Source organism: Pantherophis guttatus, chromosome 6 (genome assembly GCF_059756535.1).
Source record: "Pantherophis guttatus breed Tessera chromosome 6, ASM5975653v1, whole genome shotgun sequence".
NCBI lineage: Eukaryota > Metazoa > Chordata > Lepidosauria > Squamata > Colubridae > Pantherophis > Pantherophis guttatus.
The window spans coordinates 54,141,937-54,163,798 of NC_142068.1; the positions used below are offsets into that span (position 1 = coordinate 54,141,937).

Here is a 21,862-nt window from a genome sequence, read left to right on the forward strand (position 1 = left end):
TTATACTTCCTTTTAACAAAATTTCTCCATATATGGACGGTAAACTAGTTAAGATTAACACCTTTCTGAAAAATCCATCTGTTTCCAGAACACTTATTGACCTTTAATGAAGATTAGGTTTCTGTGCATCATTAATGCCAATCAATGTACCATGAAAGGCTGAAGATAATTATATATAAAAATGATATGACTCTATTTAGTTGTTAACAGTAAAAATATAATCTTGATTTATATAGCTGTCATTGTATATATTGCTGAATGATCTGAAGTTCTTTAAAAAAAATTCCTGGTACTGTTGACAGTGTTGATCTCCTGCTGGAAGACAGGATGGTGGATACAAATAAGTACGCATATCAAATTGTCATTATTTTCAGGAAGTAGAATTAGTCCTGTCAGAACAGATAGCACCATCTGTTTATTGTCCATATGGCAGCCTAGTATGGTTCTTCACATGCTATTAGGTATTAAATGCAGTTTTTCCATTGTTTGGATTCTTTTCATCACAGTTCTGTGTTGAAATCCTGAAAGAAAATATAAACACTCTATTAGCATTGTCTGGATGGAAAACACTGCAAAATAATCTAGACTCAAACCAAAAGCTGATTTTTTAAAATAAAATATTTTAAATGTTTTTCTAATCTGGTAAATTGAAATTTAGATTTAAATTATAACAATGTGCAAGAATAGTTGGTTTAAATTGTTTAAAAACATTTAATATGGATTTAAAATAATTGTTACAGCGAACATAGTGTTTCTTTAAATTAGAATTTCTTTGGTAGTTGGAGACTGATAGTATGATTTTCAGTTATCTGCTACTCATCAACATAAAGTCTAATGATGCACAGTTAGCATGGTTAGAAGGAAAAGAAAATTATCTAATCAATAATTTTGTCTGCTTATATTACTCTTTTGGCTCTGAACATGATTTTAAGAAGCAATGACTTCTGGAAAAACTCTGCAATAAGATTGTTAGTCCTAAGCATTTTCAGATGTGTAAAGAAAAGGATGGTATAGAAAGGAAGTATTATTTGTCAAGATACTCTTATCATAATTTTTACAGGTTTTTAATTTACCCACCAATATCTAAAAAGTAAAGTAAATCTGAATGTATTCAATTGTAATCTACAGAAGATATTCAAATTGTAATATGTTGATACCGAAATGAAACAACAGGTAGTCCTCATTTAACAAACCAAATTGGAACAAGAATTCTGGCCCTAAGTGAAGTGGTTGCTGAGTGGGAAATCCTATGATTGCAACTACTTTGTTTCTCCAAAAAGATGTCCCACCTTGATCAGAAGCCCTCTCACGTTTTTGAGCGTATGCGATCAAATTAAGTCCTACCCAAAAAATTAGAGAGTCCACTAATTAAGAATCCACCCATGCCAGGCTGCAGAGGGTGGGATGAGGCACAAAGGTAAAAAATAAGCTAGGGTGGGGATGGGGGTGGTGAAGCTTCCCTATTTACCAGGCCCCACACACCCCGACACCTGCCTCACCTTCTTCTGCAGCTGCTTCTGCGGCCGCTTGCCGCCACTCGCACGCATCACCCTAGACTCCGTTTCACCTTCAGATGCCTACAAGAAGGCATCTGCAGCCTTCTATTATCTCTATTATCGGCTGCAGAGGGCTTTCTGGAAGGCATCTGTAGCCAATAACAGAGCTCTGGATTGATCCGGAGCTCTGTTATCAGCTACAGATGCCTTCTGGCCAGTCGCAGGCTCCTGCTGGGTGGGGCTGTCAGTGCCACTGCCACGAGGTGAGTCAATAATTAGAACACTTGAAAAAGAAGGCCTAGCCGCTTTTAAGACCCAGCCTTCTTTTTGGAGAAACACGGTATGATTTCCAACTTATCCAAGGGATAAGTTTCATACCTTGGCTTTTATTTTTCTCCCTAACCACTCCTCTCCCTTTATGCATCTTTGAGTAAGGTAGACCTCGATTTACATCAGTTCATTTAGTGAGCGTTTAGAGTTACAACGCCACTGAAAAAAGTGATTTATGACTGTTTTTCACACTTAAGACTATTGCAGCATCCCCATAGTCATGTCATCAAAATTCAGATGCTTGGCAGCTGACTCATTAATGATGGTTGCAGTGTCCTATGGTCATGTGATCCCTTTTGTGACCTTCTGACAAGCAAAATCCATGGGGAGACCAGATTTACTTAACATGCTACTGACTTAACACCTGCAAAGATTCACTTAAGAATTGTGGCAAGAAAGTTTGTAAAATGGAGCAAAATTCACTTAAAAATGTTTCACTTAGCAACATAAATGTTGGCCTCAATTGTGATCGTACGTTGAGTGCTACCTCTATCTGTTTACTGCCCCAGGCTGCTGCACAGCTGCATTGTTTTCAAAGTCTAGAACAGCATACTACTTATGCTCTTCCCACTTATGACTATAACTATGTTGCTTGTATCTTTATAATTTATATTGTTTTATTTGTTGCCTAGTACGATTTGATTGCTTATTAGTAACCTATGACTATCATTACGTGTTGTATCTTATGATTCTTGATGAATGTATTTTATTTTTCTTTATGTACACTAAAGACAAATTCCTTGTGTGTCCAATCACACTTGGCCAATAAAGAATCCTATCCCATCCCATCCCATCCCATCCCATCCCATCCCATCCCATCCTATCCTATCCTATCACCCTACCCTACCCTACCCTACCCTACCCTACCCTACCCTACCCTACCCTACCCTACCCTACCCCAGCCCAGCCCAGCCCAGCCCAGCCCAGCCCAACCTCTAATCCCTTCCTCTCTCATCTTTCTCCTCAGGTTAAGGGATGCTACAAAAGTAGTAAATGGTCCTACCTAAAGTTATTTTAGCCTAAAGTTATTTTTCAGCACTGTTGTAATTTTGTAATTCAACTGAAGGAGTAGTTGGTAAGCAACGGCTACCTCTTGCCTTTACATCTTACTACTGTTTGGCATTGTAGAGATTGAACAGAAGTAGATGTCAGTCAGGACATGCCTTTAAAGGAGTAATGTGAACATTTTTGACTGACTTATAAAGAACAGCCATTTATGGGGTACAAAACTTATTTTTAATTTACTAAAAGGTTTTCCAGTGATTATAATATACATTGAGGGAAAACAATAATATCAAAATACTAATGGCAATCATGTAATCTGAAGAAAACAAGGATTATTCTAGGTCTGGGGAGAGGAGAGTTCTTGCCAGTTCAAAATGGCAGTAGATTGAACTGAAGATTGGAAATGTCATAGAATAAGAATCCTAGGACATACGGAAGCTAGGAATAATTTGACTTAAAAAGTTCATTTGAGGGATCTGATCATGTAAGGCTGCTTTTTATAATTGGGATACAGGTCAACAATCTAGTATTGTCTGAAAGTATTCAAGTAAAAAAAGGCCCAGTATTCCCCACCCAATTCTGGGTAGGAACTGAATAGTAGTTGAAACTCAATGAGGCAAAGTTAGGGAAAAAAGGCTAGAAAAAAGTAGAATATTGAGATGTATTATGCTGCTGCAGTATTATTACAATATTTTCAGAACCAATAATCTACTCTGAAATTCATATATACGAAATTGTTAAAAAAATATTTACAATGGAAACTGCACCAAGATTCATTTGTAATTTATGGTTTTTTGCTGAGTTTTAAAAAAGCAGTTAAATTTATCACTGCTTATTGGTCAATATACCTTGTTTTTGGTATAGTAAATTCTTGGTGAAAAAAGGAGGGTTTTTTTCCCCTGAAAAAATTCACAGAAATAAGATCCTGTAGTATAAGAATGTAGTATAAACTTATATTATAAACCCATGTTATTTCTAATGTGGAAAGAATGATACCACAGCTCAACATTTATATTCGTATGTTTTGTATTTTTATCTGAAGTTTAACTAATGATCATTTTCCCTTCTTTAAAACAGGACGACATTTACATGTATGGAGGCAAAATTGAAACAAATACTGGTAACGTCACTGATGAATTATGGATTTTCAACATACCAAGTCAGACCTGGAGCCTCCGAATTCCAGCAGTGCTTGTCCATGGGCAGCAATATGCAGTTGAGGGTCACTCAGCACACATAGTGGAGCTTGACAGCAGGGATGTTATCATGCTTGTGATTTTTGGGTACTCTGTAATATATGGCTATACAAGCAGCGTTCAAGAGTATTATATCAGTAAGTTGTCTTTTTGTTTTTTAAATTGCTTTTTTAAAACTTCAGGATGTGAACCTCTGAGACAAGGGAGAATAAGGGATAAGCTGTACTTATACTTACCACCTTATATTTTTTTAACCTATCATAGATGGGTATCATTCAGTTTGGATAGGAATTCTAATATGGGAAATACAGTAATGAGAGTTTTAAATCCTCCTCTTCTGTTAATATGGGCTGTAGTTCTTCTTTTTTAAAAATATGTACTAACCAAAAATTTCAGTTTAATTTTAATACAACGGTATTAAACATATGGTAGCAGCTATACTAACTTGAAAAAAAAGAAAAAAAAGGATAAACTACCACAAAGGAAACACCTCTTTTAAGACAACTTTGAAAAAAACCAATTGCAATATTGTAAATAAAAAAATTGTTAAATATTTTTATATTAAATAGTACCAATTACAATTTTCTAAGTTGCTACCACAGAATCCCTTAGTTTCAATTTGAGTATTAGTTAAACCAATTACAGTCTGGATCTATGCTGGTTTATGTAATTTTGTATTTAGAGGGAGAGAAAAAAATCAGTAATTTAAACACTGTTATAGTCTAATATAAATTTCCTTTTCTGACCAACTTTCCTGCAAGTATCAGTGGGGGAAGTACTAGTAGAGAATAATAGATGAAAGTTGCTTGATTGCAGCATATAAGTTTAATAAATAAATTTTGATGTATGGATGAGTTTTATTTCTGTTTGCTTCTGGATCATAGGACAAAGTTGCATATTTTATACATTTTTAAACAATTACACATAACTAATTGTGATATAGATGTAGATGTTAATTTAGAAGTTATATGAAAAGGTATCTTTGATGTAAAATGAAGTAGCTTTTCACAAAGTAGCTTAACCTCTGTCAGTAATGTACAGTACAAGCGGGCACTTTCAAAATGACAATTGTGAAAAAACCCTTTCAGAATAGCTGCCTTAAAAGTAAGTACTAGGCAATACATGGAAAATTCTGCATTCATTCTATTTTTGGAAAGATATGCTTAATATTACTGACATTAGCATACTTGATTCCACCTCCTTAACTTTCGAAAAAATAATTCAGTTTTGACTACCCTTGATTTTAATATCATTTAAAGTCATTTTTGAAGATATAAACTGTGCTTTTATGAATAATTAATAATACTGTACAATTTTGAACTCTGCAGTTTCACTACTATCCAGCAGGATGCACTACTGTTCCAATTTTGCTCAATTCTGAGCTAAAAAAAAATCCAGTAATATACTGTTTTTTTTTCTAGACAGCATTTTTTGTTGTTGTTGCTGTAACAATACTGAAGTGCATTCTTCTGTATTATATATGCAGATATAAAGAACTGTATTCTTTATAAAGTTCTGTGGTATTTATCATTTTTTAAAATTATGCAAAGGACACTTTCAAGTCTAATTGATAGCTGCAGTATTTATTCCAATGAGTCATATGTGATTCATTTTTAAGTAAACAGGATTAAGACAGTAGCCAGTATCAGTAAGTATAATTTAAATTCCAGTTATTATCTTTTTATAACCATGAAATGGGCTAAATACTAGTAATTGCCTATTCATTAGCTGGATTTTCTTCTCTATTCCCAGTCATTGCCTGAATGCTGTAGTGTCCTAATTTTAGAAATAAGAACAATAAACAGCAATAAATGCGTTATGCAGTTTGTAATTAAGCTGAGACAAAAAAAAAAGATAGGATCTAACAAGGTAAGTTATTGGAAAAAAGCAACATCAGAAAATTCCAGATAAAACAGACCAGAGTTTCATATAATTGAATATCTTGCTTCCCCCAGTGGCCAAATTAGATGCCTTTGGAGTGCCCATAAACATACCATGACAACTTTCTTCTAGTGTTGTTCTTCTAGCATCTGTTATTCACATGGGTATTATCTCTGAATATGAAGATTCACTTTGTCCATCAAGAATAACACCTGCAATATGTATTTATCATGCTTTTAAGAGACAAGCTGCATATTAGGTTAAAGACATAGATTGCAGCTATGAATCTATCCATCTTTTTCTGGTTTGCGAATGAGAGAAAATAAGTAAAAATGTGATATTTGTACTGAGATGCTTATCTCAGTGCAAAGAGATTATGCCTCCTCAGCTATGGTTTTAAGATAATTCCCCTATCTCCAATTTATGGAACTGAAAAAAAAAGTCTCTAGTCACGCTCACAATGGTAAATTGGGAAAATGATTGATTACACTATAGCTGGGAAAGGAAGCCTTAACATTGTAGAAATAACAACAGATTTCTTAGTTGTTAAAAGAAAGAAAGAAAAAAACAAAAAACGCCTTGCTGCAATTTTAATGTAATACACAGATGGGCAACACGTAGCTCCTTTTTATTTTCTTTTTATAGGTCTTATAGCCCATCCAACTATGAATACTAAAAACTGATAGCATTGTTTGCAGGGATTTTCATTGTAGTATAAGCCCTTAGTAATATTTTTGAGATAAATTTTGCTCTGTTTATGTTAAATGATGAATTGTATTATTAAGATAAAAATATTATGCACAAAATCTACTGTTAATACTAGTGAGATGTATAATTTCCAATAATGTTAATATTAGATACATTTTTTGTGAGTACAAGTCTAACATTCCCACTGGAATTCTGTACTTGAAAAAGTCAAGAACAAATATTGGACCAATTAATTCTTCCATGCCAGAGAGTGTTGAACTCAAAGGCTGAAGATGTACAGTTTTTAATGTGCTAGTACTCAATTTTATTACCTCTCTGTTGTTCATTATGGCAATCTGGCTTTTTTTCAGGCTTCAGGGTGAGCTTGAAAAAACTATTTAACAAAACTACTAGGTAAAGATAATATAGCTCTTAAAGCAATAGGATTTTCTCAAGCTCATACAGAAACCTGAAAAAAGTTGGACTGCTTTAATGAATAGTAGAGAGGTCTTCATTCACATACAACGCGAAATGCTTTTTCTGAATCACTTTCAGACCATGCATAGCTCTAATTTGCATTGTTAAATACTGAAAAAATAAGAACATCATGTGACTCATGCCACAAGTAACTTGTTACTGTCGTACTATAGTGTTCATTAATAGTTAACATTGTTAAAATTATATTGCTAAGTATAATGTCCTTGGAGGAATTCCAAGCAGCATTATATGGAAGATACATGGTTGGCTAAATTAGCTTCTACTTCATTTAACAACAGAAATGAAAATGTCATTGTCTACTGAATAGTTTATTACTGGGGCTAAAGTTGAAATCTAGGACTTGATTCTGCTTTGTAACTTCCTTTAAAATATTATAGAATATATGTATTAGTAAATAATTTGTAAAATAGATTCTATTCCAAAGCACATTTTAATAAATTTTAGTTCATGGCTTTAAATTACTAGTAGTGGCAAAAAAATTGCATAGTTAGCAGTTATTATTATTCAGGATTAATGTCAACTGTGTATATTTCTTTAAAATGATAATAGATTGTCAGCATCAAATATTAATCACACTAATACAGGAAAGTAGAGTTTGACATTATGAGAATTGTGGCTAGGAGTTCTTTTATGACCAGTGTCATTTTGTAAGCATTCATTTGTTTTACAAAGGTTTAGTTTGCAGAATCTTGTCCCTACTTTGTAGTTTATTTTTTGAGGTTGATCATTTTTATGTTTCATTTTATTTGTGTAATTTTATTCCATTAAGGTTTAATGCATTTTGTACTATGTTTTCCTGAATTCCTGTATAGAATTTATGTCTAGACCTACAGCAGTTGGATGATTTTAAACTTTAAAATTCCAGATGGTGACTTGAAGTACAAACTGAGTTTTGGAACAAAGCAACATAGAAAGCAGATTGGAAAACTCTGAATAGTAATAGATATTGTTTTTGTATGACAGTTTGATCCTGTTAAGAAAATGAAAATCTTTTTAAAGATTTTAAAACCCACTATTATTGTGTTATGGTTTTGAACTGGAAGTTCTACCACTTATCTTAATAGTATATCTTTTTATGTTTTCTTTCATAAAATTATTTGAGTTTTATACTGTGTTAATTTCACTTAATAGTTGAATATTTCCCAAGTCAAATAGAATAAAGAATTAAAATCAATAATTCAGTAAAGAATACATTGTTGTACGAATTTTAAAAAAAGTATCTTCATACAACATTCATTCATGGCACTATGTATCTCTTGATAGACTAGTCCTACACAGATTTTCCTGAATAGCCAGATTTTCTTTTTAAAAAATCATGAGTGGTGGGACCATTCCTGCCTCCAGGGATTAGATATTCCATAAGTAGAAACCTCCAAAGAGTATATATATTTAGATATTCCTTCCTGCCAGATGTACCAATGAGTAGAGATTCTTATTAGACTTCTGTTTTTGTTACATAGATCCTAAACTATGCTTAAGCAGTCTGAATTGCAGTTGTAATCAAAATGCAGCTCCTGTAGAAATAATATGACATGACATGACACAGGTATGATACATGGATACACAAATAACCCTATTTGTACCAACTGTAGTTTATTATAGCCTATGGTGTTAAGGAGCTTGCAGATGTCACATCATAATCTTTGGGAAATCCTAGAATACAGGGAAGTGCTGTAAAATTGAAGAAAAGCTAATATTTTGGGGTCTTTAAAAAAATGGGAGAAAAGTGGACTCGGTCAACTGCAGATCAACCAGATTGGTATAATTATCTGGGAAAGTCCTAGAAAGGCAGAAAGAATCTTAGATTTCCTGGTAGACAAATAACAGAGTTTGAAGATTAGCCAACAGTGTGCTACGTATTCTGAAAACACCAATGATATCTTTGGCTGTATCGATAGAGATATATTTTGGAGATCATGGAGGGTGATAGTTATGCTATGCAATACCAGTCAGACTGCTCTTCCAGTTTTTGTCACTATTTTAAAAATAGGGTTCTGGAAAGATCAGAAATAAGACTACAGAGATAGTGAGAGACTTGGAGGCAAAGTTCTATGAATAATAGTTAAAGGAACTGGGGTTGTTTAGCTTAAAGAAGTTAGGAGTGAGTTAGCAGTCCCCAATACTTGAAGGCACTCACTGAAAGTTAGTTAGATAAAAAATGATAAATGGAAGCTTTGCAGAGACACATTTAAATTGGAAATAAAGAGTAATTTCCTGGCCACAAGAGCTATTAAACAGTGGAACAATCTGCCTCTTAAAGTTCTCCTTCATTGGAACATCAAGTAAAGTTAGACAGTCATTTGTCTAGATTGTCTTTGGATTTCTACAATGGGCAATGACTTGGATAGTAAACCTCCAGATCTCTTCCAGCCCTCTGGTTTTGTAAAAGCCCTTGGTTTCAATAGTGGCATTAATCTTCTTATTACCCTGATTTCCAAACACCAATTATTCAGGAAATGCAAGATCCATGTACTTTAAACAGATTTAATTCAACAGGGCAAAACAATATATACAATAATACAATTACCACTTTGATTTACATGCACTACAAGTATGAAACTGAAGAAGAGTTGTGGAATATCTTGCAAAAATAATAAATTAAACTTAAGCATCTTTACATTTCTCTAATTTACTTTTTCTTTGAGACATTTTGGCAAAGTTTCCATGGAGTGCAGAGGGAACCATATTACTTTCATAAGGGGAATGGCGGGAACAGTGTTTGTTTAAAGCCAATAGAGTTCTTATTTTCTTTTTAATCTAAAGAAGCTCTTGACATTGAGAGCAGACATCATATGGTTACTAATTGAAACAAGTCTGTGCAGTAGAAATTGTTTTTCAAAAATTTCTAGAAATACTATAACACTACTTTTTTTGCTAAAGAAAAGTAATAATATTCTCTGTATTTTTCCCAGACTCACACCGAGAATATTGCAAAATATATGTAGTTTTACTAAACCGAAAGAAAATAAACTTCCTCGTGGATTTGTCCAGTTATGGTGCAAGTTAATAAAAACACCCATATAAGTTTCCTACTGAGAACTTCTGAGATTCTTAGATGGCCCATGAATGCCATCATTTTAACAATAGTCAGAGAAGGTGAAAGAAAGCTCATTTGCTTTAGCATGATACCGAAAGGTGCTTGACACTTGAAGAACAGTAAACACATTTTTGAAGTGTATATTTAATTTAGCTGAAAAGTTAGCAGTGCTTTGATTTTTTAGTCTGACTGAAAAATAAATTAGCTGATTAATTTGTCATAAGACACAAAATGTCAATGATCATTGTTTATTGCAAAAAAGAAAAAGGACAACAGTGATAATAAAGATGGATTGTATGTTTGATATTTCTTAACACAGATTCCTAGACTTGTTTACATAGAATTGAAGCTGGAAAAGCTTTAATATTAATTTATTTTTCTAATTATAAGGAGAACATAAACTTAGTAAATGAACATACTAAGACATAATAAAATTTCGGATTTTTCTTGTTTCAAAAACTACCATGGCTGATTTGGACAATGGATTAGGCCATAAAGAAAGAAATCACAATGTAGTTTATGCATACATATCATGACATGCATTTCTTGGTAATGACACCTTATCTTTCTAGATTCAGTCGCAGTTTTGTTCCATATAGTATCAACCATGTGAACTCTCAAGTTTCTTCTTTCTACTGCACTCACACACAAACACACATGTATGCATGCGTGTGTGTGTGTGTGTGTGTGTGTGCGCATGTAGCATGTGTATATGTTTGTTTGTGTATGGGTAGATATATACTTTATTTTGAGAGCAGGCAACAGAATTTCATTTTTAATATGTGCCAGTATGCTCACAGTAGAAAATGACAAAGTTATCTCATTTCCATTTCCATCTTATCCCATTCCATCCTGGATGCCTTACATTGTAATACTTGGTTTGGATTTTGTCCTCTGGCTCATCCTCAAATTATGTGCAAATGTAGCAAAGTGCGTAAACATTTTGTCAGGATTATATTAGGTTTTCTCCATGAGATTTGTTGAAACATTCCAACAGTAAAACGTGTATTGATTATTAATTTGATACTAGATATCAGTGATATATCATTAATCATATCATTAATTATTAGATATAATTTTAATATGGGTATGTATTTTGAATTGATTGAATTATTAGGGGATCATATTAAGGATATTTGTTTAAGATAATGTTCATATTCTGTTGGTAATTTTGATATTGGATACACTTGTATATCAACGTTCAACAGATTTGACTTAACTTTGGAAATGAAATATAAACAATTACATATAAAATGGATTTCTTGCTTTCTAAGAATGTTGATTATAATAAATTAGTAAATTAAGAATAAATTTATATTTCCATTAATAATTCTTTTATATCTTAGGAACGAATTCTTGGCTTGTACCAGAAACAAAAGGAGCAATAGTACAAGGTGGATATGGCCATACCAGTGTCTATGATGATACCACAAAATCTGTTTATGTTCATGGAGGCTACAAAGCATTGCCCAGTAATAAATATGGATTGGTTGATGATCTTTACAAATATGAAGTTAATACTAAAACATGGTAAATCTTTTTAATATATGTATGTATATGTGCATGTATGTATATTTATAGTATATGTACATATATTCTCATACATTTTGTTAACTGATTGAATATTCAGGTTATATGAATACTGAAGTTTGATACTGAAATGCAAAATTTTTGTTTTGTCTTTATTCAGGAAAGAAAACAATAGCATTCTAGCAATAAGATTCAACCTGTTTTCTTTTCTGAGATAATAGTTGATATTGCTAAGTATTTTGAATATTGTTAAACATCAACTCTAATATATTAAATGTTATCATGCTGTTCAGAGGATCAGAGATTTCACATATATGTATTAATAGAAACAAAATCATTGTACAGTATGGAACTTAATTCCCCGATCTCTTGGACAGAACTGTGAGAAATATCAGTTTACATGGGGTAGATATACAGAGGAGTGTAGAAAATACTGAACAGAGAATTATCTTTGATCAATTTGATCAAGAAGTTTTTACTAAAATCTTCATGTATAATGTATAAACCAAATTAAAATAAAACATGGATCCTTTGTGATTTGCTATAATTTTAAAGTGGTAATTCTGAATTTGCATGATACCACCATCAGAAAGTAAGCTATAAAAGACTCATTCGCACTGTTATAACTGGATGACAGAAGATTAGTAACAGTATTCATTAAGAGATTTTAGAATAGGCATTATTTGACAATAGCATAGGCAAAGAAGATCCACTGCTACTGCATGTGGTTTTCAGGCCTTAAGGTTATCTATATGTTCGCTCAGGGCTGGTATCAGAAAAATTATCAAATATCACCATCCAAATTGATGTATATGAATTCAGATGTGTAAATGTTGCTGTGAAAAAGTCCTTAAAATTATAGAGAAAGTATTGGATTTGCAAAAAAGTCATATAAATTATATTTCATATTTTATTTCATATTTTAATATAAATTTATTATATTTTGTATTTTAACTCCAAAAGTCCACAGGATAATAAGAATTTTTAAAAGGATGAATAGTTACAGCTTGTTTCTTTCCTGGTTTGTTTCAAGACTATTCATAATATAATTCTTGAAATTTGTTTTTCTGTGCAGTTCAACAGATGTGATTGCTAGCACTGTGTCTAAACAAATATTATTTAATTTATAGTTATTTCACACAGATCACCTTGACTCCTCTTGATGCCTTATATACTCCTTTTTTTCAACAGGACAATTTTAAAAGAGAGTGGCTTTGCAAGATATCTCCACTCGGCTGTTTTGATGAATGGAGCAATGTTAATTTTTGGGGGAAACACTCATAATGATACTTCATTAAGTAATGGTGCGAAGTGTTTTTCTGCTGATTTCCTGGCCTATGACATTGGTAGGTATAAGAGTAAATGTTTGAAAGGTTGGAACTCTAAATTTAATATATACTATATAGAATATAATATATAACTTATGTAACAAAAAACGTATACAATAACCTGCTCTATAAAAGTTCTTCATTTCATAAATATTTATGAGACCGCCTTCTGCCACAGATAGCCTCCCATCGACCAGTACACTCCCACAGACAGGACTCCTCAGGGTGCCATCGGTCAAACAGTGTTGACTGGCGACCCCCAGGGGAAGAGCCTTCTCTGTGGGGGCACTTGCCCTATGGAATGAGCTGCCCCCAGAGATTCGTAGGATTCCCGACCTTCGCACCTTCCGCCGTGCCCTCAAAATGCTTTTGTTTCAGCAGGCAAGACTGGCCTAAGTGTAATTTTAATGGGTAGTTTTATGTTATTTTAGTTTCGGCCAAATTATTTAATAGTTTTAATTTGCTTTTAAATTTTATATTTGTGGGTTTTATCTTGGCTGTACACCTCCCAGAGTCCTTCGGGAGAAGGGTGGTATAGAAATTTAAATATAAATAAATAAAATAAATAAATAAAACATGAATATTTATAACCATATTTTTATTCTAAGACAAGCCACATTTTTATCATTTCAATCCTTGAGTTTCATTCAGTAGATAGAAAATTGAGATGCCTCTGACAGCAAATTTCTTTCTTTCTACAATATTCAAGGTTCCAGGGTTTTGATTTCGCTTATATTTATTTATTTATTTTTTACATCGCTGAACTTCCAGAGACTCTGTGCAGTTCACAGATAAAAGGGGACAGAGGACAATAATACAATCATAAGAACAAAGAAAAAATGATGGCACCAGACAGGCTACAACCAAAGCATTACTGAAAAGCCAATTTCAGTCCCTTTGTCAGAGGGATGAGTGAACAGTCTTTTTGATCCTCCATTTTAAATCTATAATTCTAAATATAATAATAATTTCCTAAATTTAGGCATTAAAAAGTCAGAATGTATTTACATATTTAAACAAAGTTAATCTTTGCAATACCACTTGAACATATTTATACAATAAACTAAAATGGGGTAAGAAAGGGATACGTCAGGTTATGCACTGTTGCCTTGACAGTTTTACATTTCCCAACATAGTAATGTTGACAGCTTTTAAAAATATTCTCCACAGCTCTCCAAATGGTGAATATTCATAGAAGAAATGTTTTTGATATTTCATATATCCTAGTTTAATAGAGGGTTATGATTTGATATGATTGAAGACATAGCAATATGTGATAAAAATAACTTTTCTGAAATTATGACAAATAGGAAATATATATTATATATCTATCTCTATATATCTATCTAAATATAAAATATTAATAAATATTTTCTTCAATGTTTCTCACCCTATACATAACCCCCAGAAATCATAACCCCCCCAAAATGTGCAATATTTAACTAATACATTTATTTCTTCTTTTAATCGTGTAAATTATATTAGTAATTATATCAATTACTACAATTTTATTACTGAGTTCTGTAATAATTTAATACAATCAGATATATCAATAGCTTAAAGGCAGTAATTTTTATTTGTAGCATTAAATTAAAATGTGTAGAGCCTGTGAATTCCTTCAATAGATCTTTTTAAATGGTTATATTTTCTTGTCATATAATGTAGAAATTGTAATCAACTTTGTGTATGCACTGAGAACATCATGAACGTAAGCCTAGGACTGCAGAAACTGATTGTTATTTTTAAACATAAAAATTACAGTCTGCTTTGGTTTTAAATTGTAATGCTACATCATTTCTTTTCCTAAATAATTAAAACACTTAACATATTATCTATAATTTTAGCAGTCTCATTTCCCATGCATTATTAATCCGATATGATATAAATGAAACAGATGTAATTTCTGTCTAATTTTAATATTTGTATGAAGATTAATTACATGTGAGTTTAATCTTCTGTGCTATTCCTGAAGCCTAAATTAAAAACACTTCCTTAGAATATGTCTTGAACCTAAGCATAATAGAAAAGGAAAATTTCAGTTTCTATATGAGCATATATCAAAAGAAAGCAGAATCTGTAATATCTACTTAATTAAAAAGCTAAAATAATTAAGAGAACATTAGATGTACACATATTTTGTTAATACTTTATATTCTTTATGACCAATAGAGGTTTTGATCACTGACCTTACTGTGGGAGAAATTGTTCACCGAGATCACATATTTAATATTTCCCCAGAAAACGAGAAATGCAGGGATTTGAACCCAGAAGGTTTTTTTTAATTAAAAAGTTTTAAAAATTTTTACAAATGTTTTCCCATCCCCCCTCCCCCCTCCCTCCCCCTCCCTCCCCCCCCGACTTCCCAGAGCAAAATACAGGGTATAGATTTAACAATCGTATATTAACATATGCTAACTATCTATAGACTCCTATCTCCCTCTTGTAGTTTTAACTCCCCTTTTATATGACTAAATTTAAATACTTTCTAAAGACTCTTTATTCATTCATAAAATATTTGAAACTTTTTAATCCCATATTTGTTTTGAATATAGTCAATCCATCTTCTCCATTCCAAAATATATCTTTCATTTGAATGGTCCTTCAAATACGCTGAAATTTTGGCCATCTCTGCTAAGTTCATTACTTTTAGTGTCCATTCTTCAATAGTAGGCAAATCTTCCTTCTTCCAATACTGCGCCACCAAAAGTCTTGCTGCGGTTATTAAATTTAAAATCAAACTAGTCTCTATAACCATACAAACTGTAATTATACCCAGCAAAACCAGCTGTGGAGTAAACTTTATCTTTCTTTTAAGGGTGTTTTGCATAATCCACCATATTTTTATCCAGAATGCTTTGATTTTTTTACATGTCCACCATATATGATAATACGTGGCTTCATCACACTCACATCTCCAACACATAGATTGTAAACTTGGATACATACAAGCTAACTTTTTAGGATCTAAGTGCCATCTATAAAACATTTTATAAAAATTTTCTCTCATATTTTGAGTTTGCGTAAATTTTACATTTCTAACCCATATTTTTTCCCAATCCATCATTATTGGTTCCTCAATATTTTGTGCCCATTTTATCATACAATCTTTAACTAACTCCGTTTCTGAATCTATTTCTATAAATATATACAACCTTTTTATATGCATTTGACTCTGGTCTCTGATTTGTTTTACCAAGTTTTCATCCGTTTGCATGATACCAATTTTCTGATCCTCTTTCCATCTAGCTTGTAACTGTCTGTACTGAAACCAAGTTTGAATTATCTTTCTTCTTTTAGTACATTCAAAGACTTTAACTGTAATATACCTCTTTCCATATTGAGAAGCTCTTTATATGTAATCACATCTTGTTTTTGTTCTACATTTATAAATGTAGAACGAACCCAGAAGGTTTTGAATGTAAAACTCTTTCTTCGACACTACAGGTAGTTCACATTTAGTGATGGTCTTCTGCAGTGACTGTTGCTGTTACAATGTTGCTGAAAAAGTAACTTGGTGATCAATCCTTGCATTTACGACTTCACAGGCCTATACAGCAAAGAAAACTGAAGTAAGATAATAAGCACAGTGACAATTTTCCTTGGTGATGGCTTCATTTAAAGATCCAGTTACTGGTCCTAATGAAGACTACTTGTGGCGATGACCCTTCCTTCAGGATGCTTGGCTTTCTGTGACTTAAGCTTAGAGCTTTTAAAATGAAATCAAAAGGAGAAACGTTAATATCTGGAATGGCCTGAATGATTTTTTAAGAGGCTATTTTCAAATTCAAAATGGAGTGCTAAGCCTCCATAACTAGTATCTAAACTAGTTATATACTGTATTCATTTCAACAGTATGTCTGGTATATGTAAGTCTTAACATAATTAGAATGCTGTAGAATATAATGCAGTTAACTATATTAAACCGAATGAAATGAAAGTAGAATGGTTTCTTCTTTCTGGGAAAAGTGCTATTTTGTAAATAGTGTCATTTTCACTTGTAAGTAGAATTCATTTTATTAATATCACGCCACATTTATCAAATTAAAACAAATTGAGATATTATAGCACTTTATTCTCAATAATAATTAAAATTGAAAGCAAAATGAAAAAAGAAAGAAAATGTTAGGTAGCTTTTTTTAATTAATCATGCAGCATTTTTATTTATTTATTTGCATCCTGCCTTTATTATTTTACAAGTAACTCAAGATGAGAACATATTTCATATACTGTACCTCCTCCTCCTCTTATTTTCTCCATAATAGCAACCAAATGACGTGGTTTGGGATGAGAGTGACAGGCCCAAAGTCACCCAATTGACTTTTGTAGCTATTTTTGACTCTTTCATATTGACTTAGTGACTATATATACACATTTTTATGTGTGTTTATATATATATATATATATATATATATATATATATATATATATATATATATACACACACACACACATTTCATATTCACAGTGACTATATATACACATTTTTACGTATACACATATGTATACATGTGTGAGTATTAATTAAATACAGTCACTTGAGCAAAGTATTGACATGCTTTCCAAGATGTAATGTAGCAGTTGCAAAGGCCATTAATTGCTATTTTTTATCATTAGGAAAGCAGATCCAATAGCAAAAAATTCTTTCATTCAGTTAGCAAAACTAAACATTTCTTTCAAGATGCTTAACTCACTAATCTTAAATATAAATGTTATGCCTACAATTAAAATATGTTGCTTGTTATTTCAAAGAGACCTAAATTTTTACTGAGAAAGGCAATTAAAAGAAAAAAAATTCTTCTCAGATTTATTTGAATAGAATAGAATAGAATAACAGAGTTGGAAGGGACCTTGGAGATCTTCTAGTCCAACCCCCTGTCCAGGCAGAAAACCCTACACCACTTCAGACAAATGGTTATCCAACATCTTCTTAAAAATTTCCAATGTTGGGGCATTCACACCTTCTGCAGGCAAGTTGTTCCACTGATTAATTGTTCTAACTGTCAGAAAATTTCTACTTAGTTCTAGGTTGCTTCTCTCCTTGATTAGTTTCTACCCATTGTTTCTTGTTCTACCCTCAGGTGCTTTGAAGAATAGTTTGATTCCTTCTTCTTTGTGGCAACCCCTGAGATATTGGAACACTGCTATCATGTGACCCCTAGTCCTTCTTTTCATTAAACTAGACATACCCAGTTCCTGCAACCGTTCTTCATATGTTTTAGCCTCCAGGCCCCTAATCATCTTTGTTGCTCTTCTCTGCACTCTTTCTAGAGTCTCAACATCTTTTTTACATCGTGGTGACCAAAACTGAGTGCAATATTCCAAGTATGGCCTTACCAAGGCATTATAAAGTGGTATTAATACTTCATGTGATCTTGATTCTATTCTTCTGTTTATGCAGCCCAGAACTGTGTTGGCTTTTTTGGCAGCTGCTGCACACTGCTGGCTCATATCTAAATGGTTGTCCACTAGGACTCCAAAATCCCTCTCACAACTATTGAATAGAGGCAAAGATTCCATATATTATCTCAAGTTTTAGTATTTTATTTAGTTTTTTTTATCATGCAATTTGAAACCTTAAATGCTTCCCTAATCTGAATGAGGTTGGCTGGTTGGCAACAAAAAAATGTTATTTCCAGTGAAACTCAGCTATCTAAATTTTTTGTTCATGGTGTTTCATTCTAATGCAATTTCTGTTGTGTATCCCTGAAGTCACTTTGATCAATGAGGCTAGAGCCAAACATACTAACCCTTTTATATCTCAAATGCTTTTGATAAATATCATTAAATGATATATTTAATTATAAATGTCTGTCTTTAGATATAATTTATGTGCTTCCACTGTTTACTTCAAGCAAGGACAAATTAAAATTGTTAAGTAAGGTATACATTCTCCTTTGAAATAGTTACACTTGATAATGAATGAATATATATTTCATTTAAAAAATCTATTTTTAGGAGTTTTGAAAAACTAAGCAAAATGACTTTTTAGCTTAGAAGTTTGTTCAATGTTTAGCCATTACTGAGAAGACTAAAGAAGATAAGAAAGCCTATTTGTAACATGATTCTTTTTCTTTCTATAGTGTATTGAAAAGACCTGCCAGTTTGACAAATAACACGGGCAAAAAAGGAGTTATATCTACAGGCTGCAAGGATTCCTTATCTTAAACTTAGCTTTTAATAATGATTTTTGTTCAGAACTAAAGCCCACTTTCCCAGGGGGAAAAGAACAAAGACCCTGATTTGCTCTACCCTTGACCAAATTACAATAAATGGCATACATGTCTTTTAGCTGCAGGCTTCTCTTCTTGTACATTTAGATGTTCAAATGCTTATAGTAAGCAGTCTGAGACAAGTGAATTGTAAGAAATTGAACTGAATTTATCAAATAATTGAGAAGCTGCTGAGATATTTATTCCCTATATTGTTCCCATGAGAAACATATATCTGAAATATAATCACTCCATAATTATTCAGTCTTCTTTATTTTCCAGTCCATAATATCATTTTATCAAGACTCTTGTAAACCAAATATGAGAAATACACATTTGTTGTTAGTGTCATTCTTCCCTTGTTCCACGTTGATTGGCATCTTTCACTATTTTATTATTGTAATACTCCTCTTTTGTGATTTTTTAAAGACTTTTGCTTCAACTACCTTTCTGCGAAACATTTTTGATATTTCTCATTGATGCTTAAGCACTAGCAGCAAAATAGTGCATTATCAAATAACATAGTAGCCGTGGCTGGTTTTTGGCACATATGAAAATTGTATGGTATATTTTTGAACCTGAAAGATTTATACATGATTCTGATGAAGTTTACTTTCTATATGTAATCAGCTAATATTTTTAGGAGAGCTGTTAATAATGCAGCTTCTATTTTCAAGCTATTTCTTTTGATAAAGTAATTAGTAAGAATGAAAACATTAAGATAAGAATGTAAAATAAATATATTTCTATGCATGCTGAAAATTAGAACTATGAAAACAATTAGGGCAAAACTACATTTTCAACAATGCTGTGGATGAAGTATTATTTTTGAAATGTCAAGGTGGTCATGTCCTTTCTTTCTTTCTTTTTCTTTCTTTTCTTTTTTCTTTTAATTAAATTTATATACCGCCCTACTCCCGAAGGACTCAGGGCGCTGAACAGGCAGGAAATAAAATACATAGATACAAAAGTTAGAAACATAATTAAAACCAGATTAAATAATTTAGCCCAAGACAATAAAAAATCCCAATAATTTAAAACAAATTAAAATTTCGATTTAAAAGAATTTTAAAACAGGGGAGAAAATTAGGCCAGGCCGGCTTGCTGGAATAGGAGGGTCTTAAGAGCACGGCGGAAAGTGCGCAGATCCGGGATCCTCTGTATCTCTGGGGTGAGCTCGTTCCAGATAGTGAGTGCCCCCACAGAGAAGGCCCTCCCCCTGGGGGCCGCCAGTCGATACTGTTTGGCTGACGGCACCCAGAGGAGCCCCTCTCTATGAGAGCGTACCGGCCAGTGGGAGGCTGCTTGTGGTAGTAGGCAGTCCCGTAAATAACCAAGTCCTAAGCCATGGTGACCAAAACCTTGAAGCACACCTGGAAGACCACCGGGAGCCAGTGCAGCTCGCACAGGAGAGGCGTCACACGGGAGCACCATATTGCTCCCATAACCACCCGTGCGGCCGCACTCTGTGCCAATTGGAGCCTCCGGGTGCTCCTCAAGGGGAGCCCCATGTAGAGAGCATTTCAGTAGTCCAGACGGGAAGTGACGAGGTCATGAGTGACTGTGTGTAAAGAATCCCGATCCAGAAAGGGACACAACTGGCGAATCAGGTGAACCTGATGAAAAATCCTCCCGGTCACGGCCGTCAAGTGCTCTTCTAAAGACAGCCGTGAATCCAGGAGGACACCCAAGTTGCGAGCCCTCTCCGTGGGGGCCAGCGATTCACCCCCAATAGTCAGCGGTGGCGTCAACTGACTATATCGGGACGTTGGAAACCACCATCCTATTGATGCAGCTCTAATGATGTAAAGCAGTGGTCCCCAACCTTTCGGGCTTGCGGACTGGCAGCAGCAGGGGGGAGATGGAATGATTTTGTGCGCACTGCTTGCGCAAATGCAGCTTTACAAGCTTGCACGCTTGCCTGCTGCTTGCGCAGCCCAGTTCTCAACAGGCTGTGGATCGGGGATTGGGGAGCCCTGATATAAAGGAATGTAGAGATTAAATTGGTGAAGTAATGAATGAACTGTTAAGAGAGAAGAAACAGCAACTTAGTTCTGAGAAATGGAAAATGTTGATCAACACATTCTTGACTTTGTCTAATATGCAAAAGGGAAGAATGAAACAACTCTTGAAGTACTAACATTTCTCTGCTTTAAAGAATTAGACCAAAAAACTGACACTCCAGAGATTCCAGTTATACAGGTAGTCCTTGACTTATAATCATTTGTTTAATGACTGTTCCAAGTTACAGTGACACTGAAACAAGTGACTTATCATTGTTTTTTTACACTTATGACTGTTGCAGTATCCCCATGGTTGCATGAGCAAATTCAGATGGTTGGGAGCTGGCATGTATTTATGACAATTGCAGTGTCCCAGAGTCGTGCGATTAACTTTTGCAACCCACTAACAAGCAAAGTCAATGCCAGACTCATTAACTAACCATATTAGTAATTTAACAATTGCAGTGATTCACTTAATAGCTATGGCAAGAAAGATCATAAAGTGGGGCAAAAATTATTTAACTGTTGTGCTTAGCATTGGAAATTTTGGATTCACTTATCGTAAATCAAGGTCATATTACTTTATGTTGTAGGCTACAGTGACGGAATCTTGAAAATCTGTCGGAATTTCTCTCTATCTCATTTTGTACCAGTCAAAATCA

The 21,862-nt window shown here is 33.3% G+C and overlaps 1 protein-coding gene across 2 annotated transcripts in view; it reads left to right on the forward strand.

Moving 5' to 3' along the window:
- The window catches only part of ATRNL1 (attractin like 1), a 489,687-nt gene that overhangs the window by 58,920 nt on the left and 408,905 nt on the right, over window positions 1-21,862 (forward strand). For both annotated transcript variants that reach the window (XM_034440210.3, XM_087872929.1), the window contains exons 8-10: window positions 3,909-4,164; window positions 11,477-11,660; window positions 12,852-13,006. In XM_034440210.3, coding sequence (XP_034296101.2) covers window positions 3,909-4,164; window positions 11,477-11,660; window positions 12,852-13,006 — 595 coding nt within the window. The remainder of the gene's footprint in view (window positions 1-3,908; window positions 4,165-11,476; window positions 11,661-12,851; window positions 13,007-21,862) is intronic.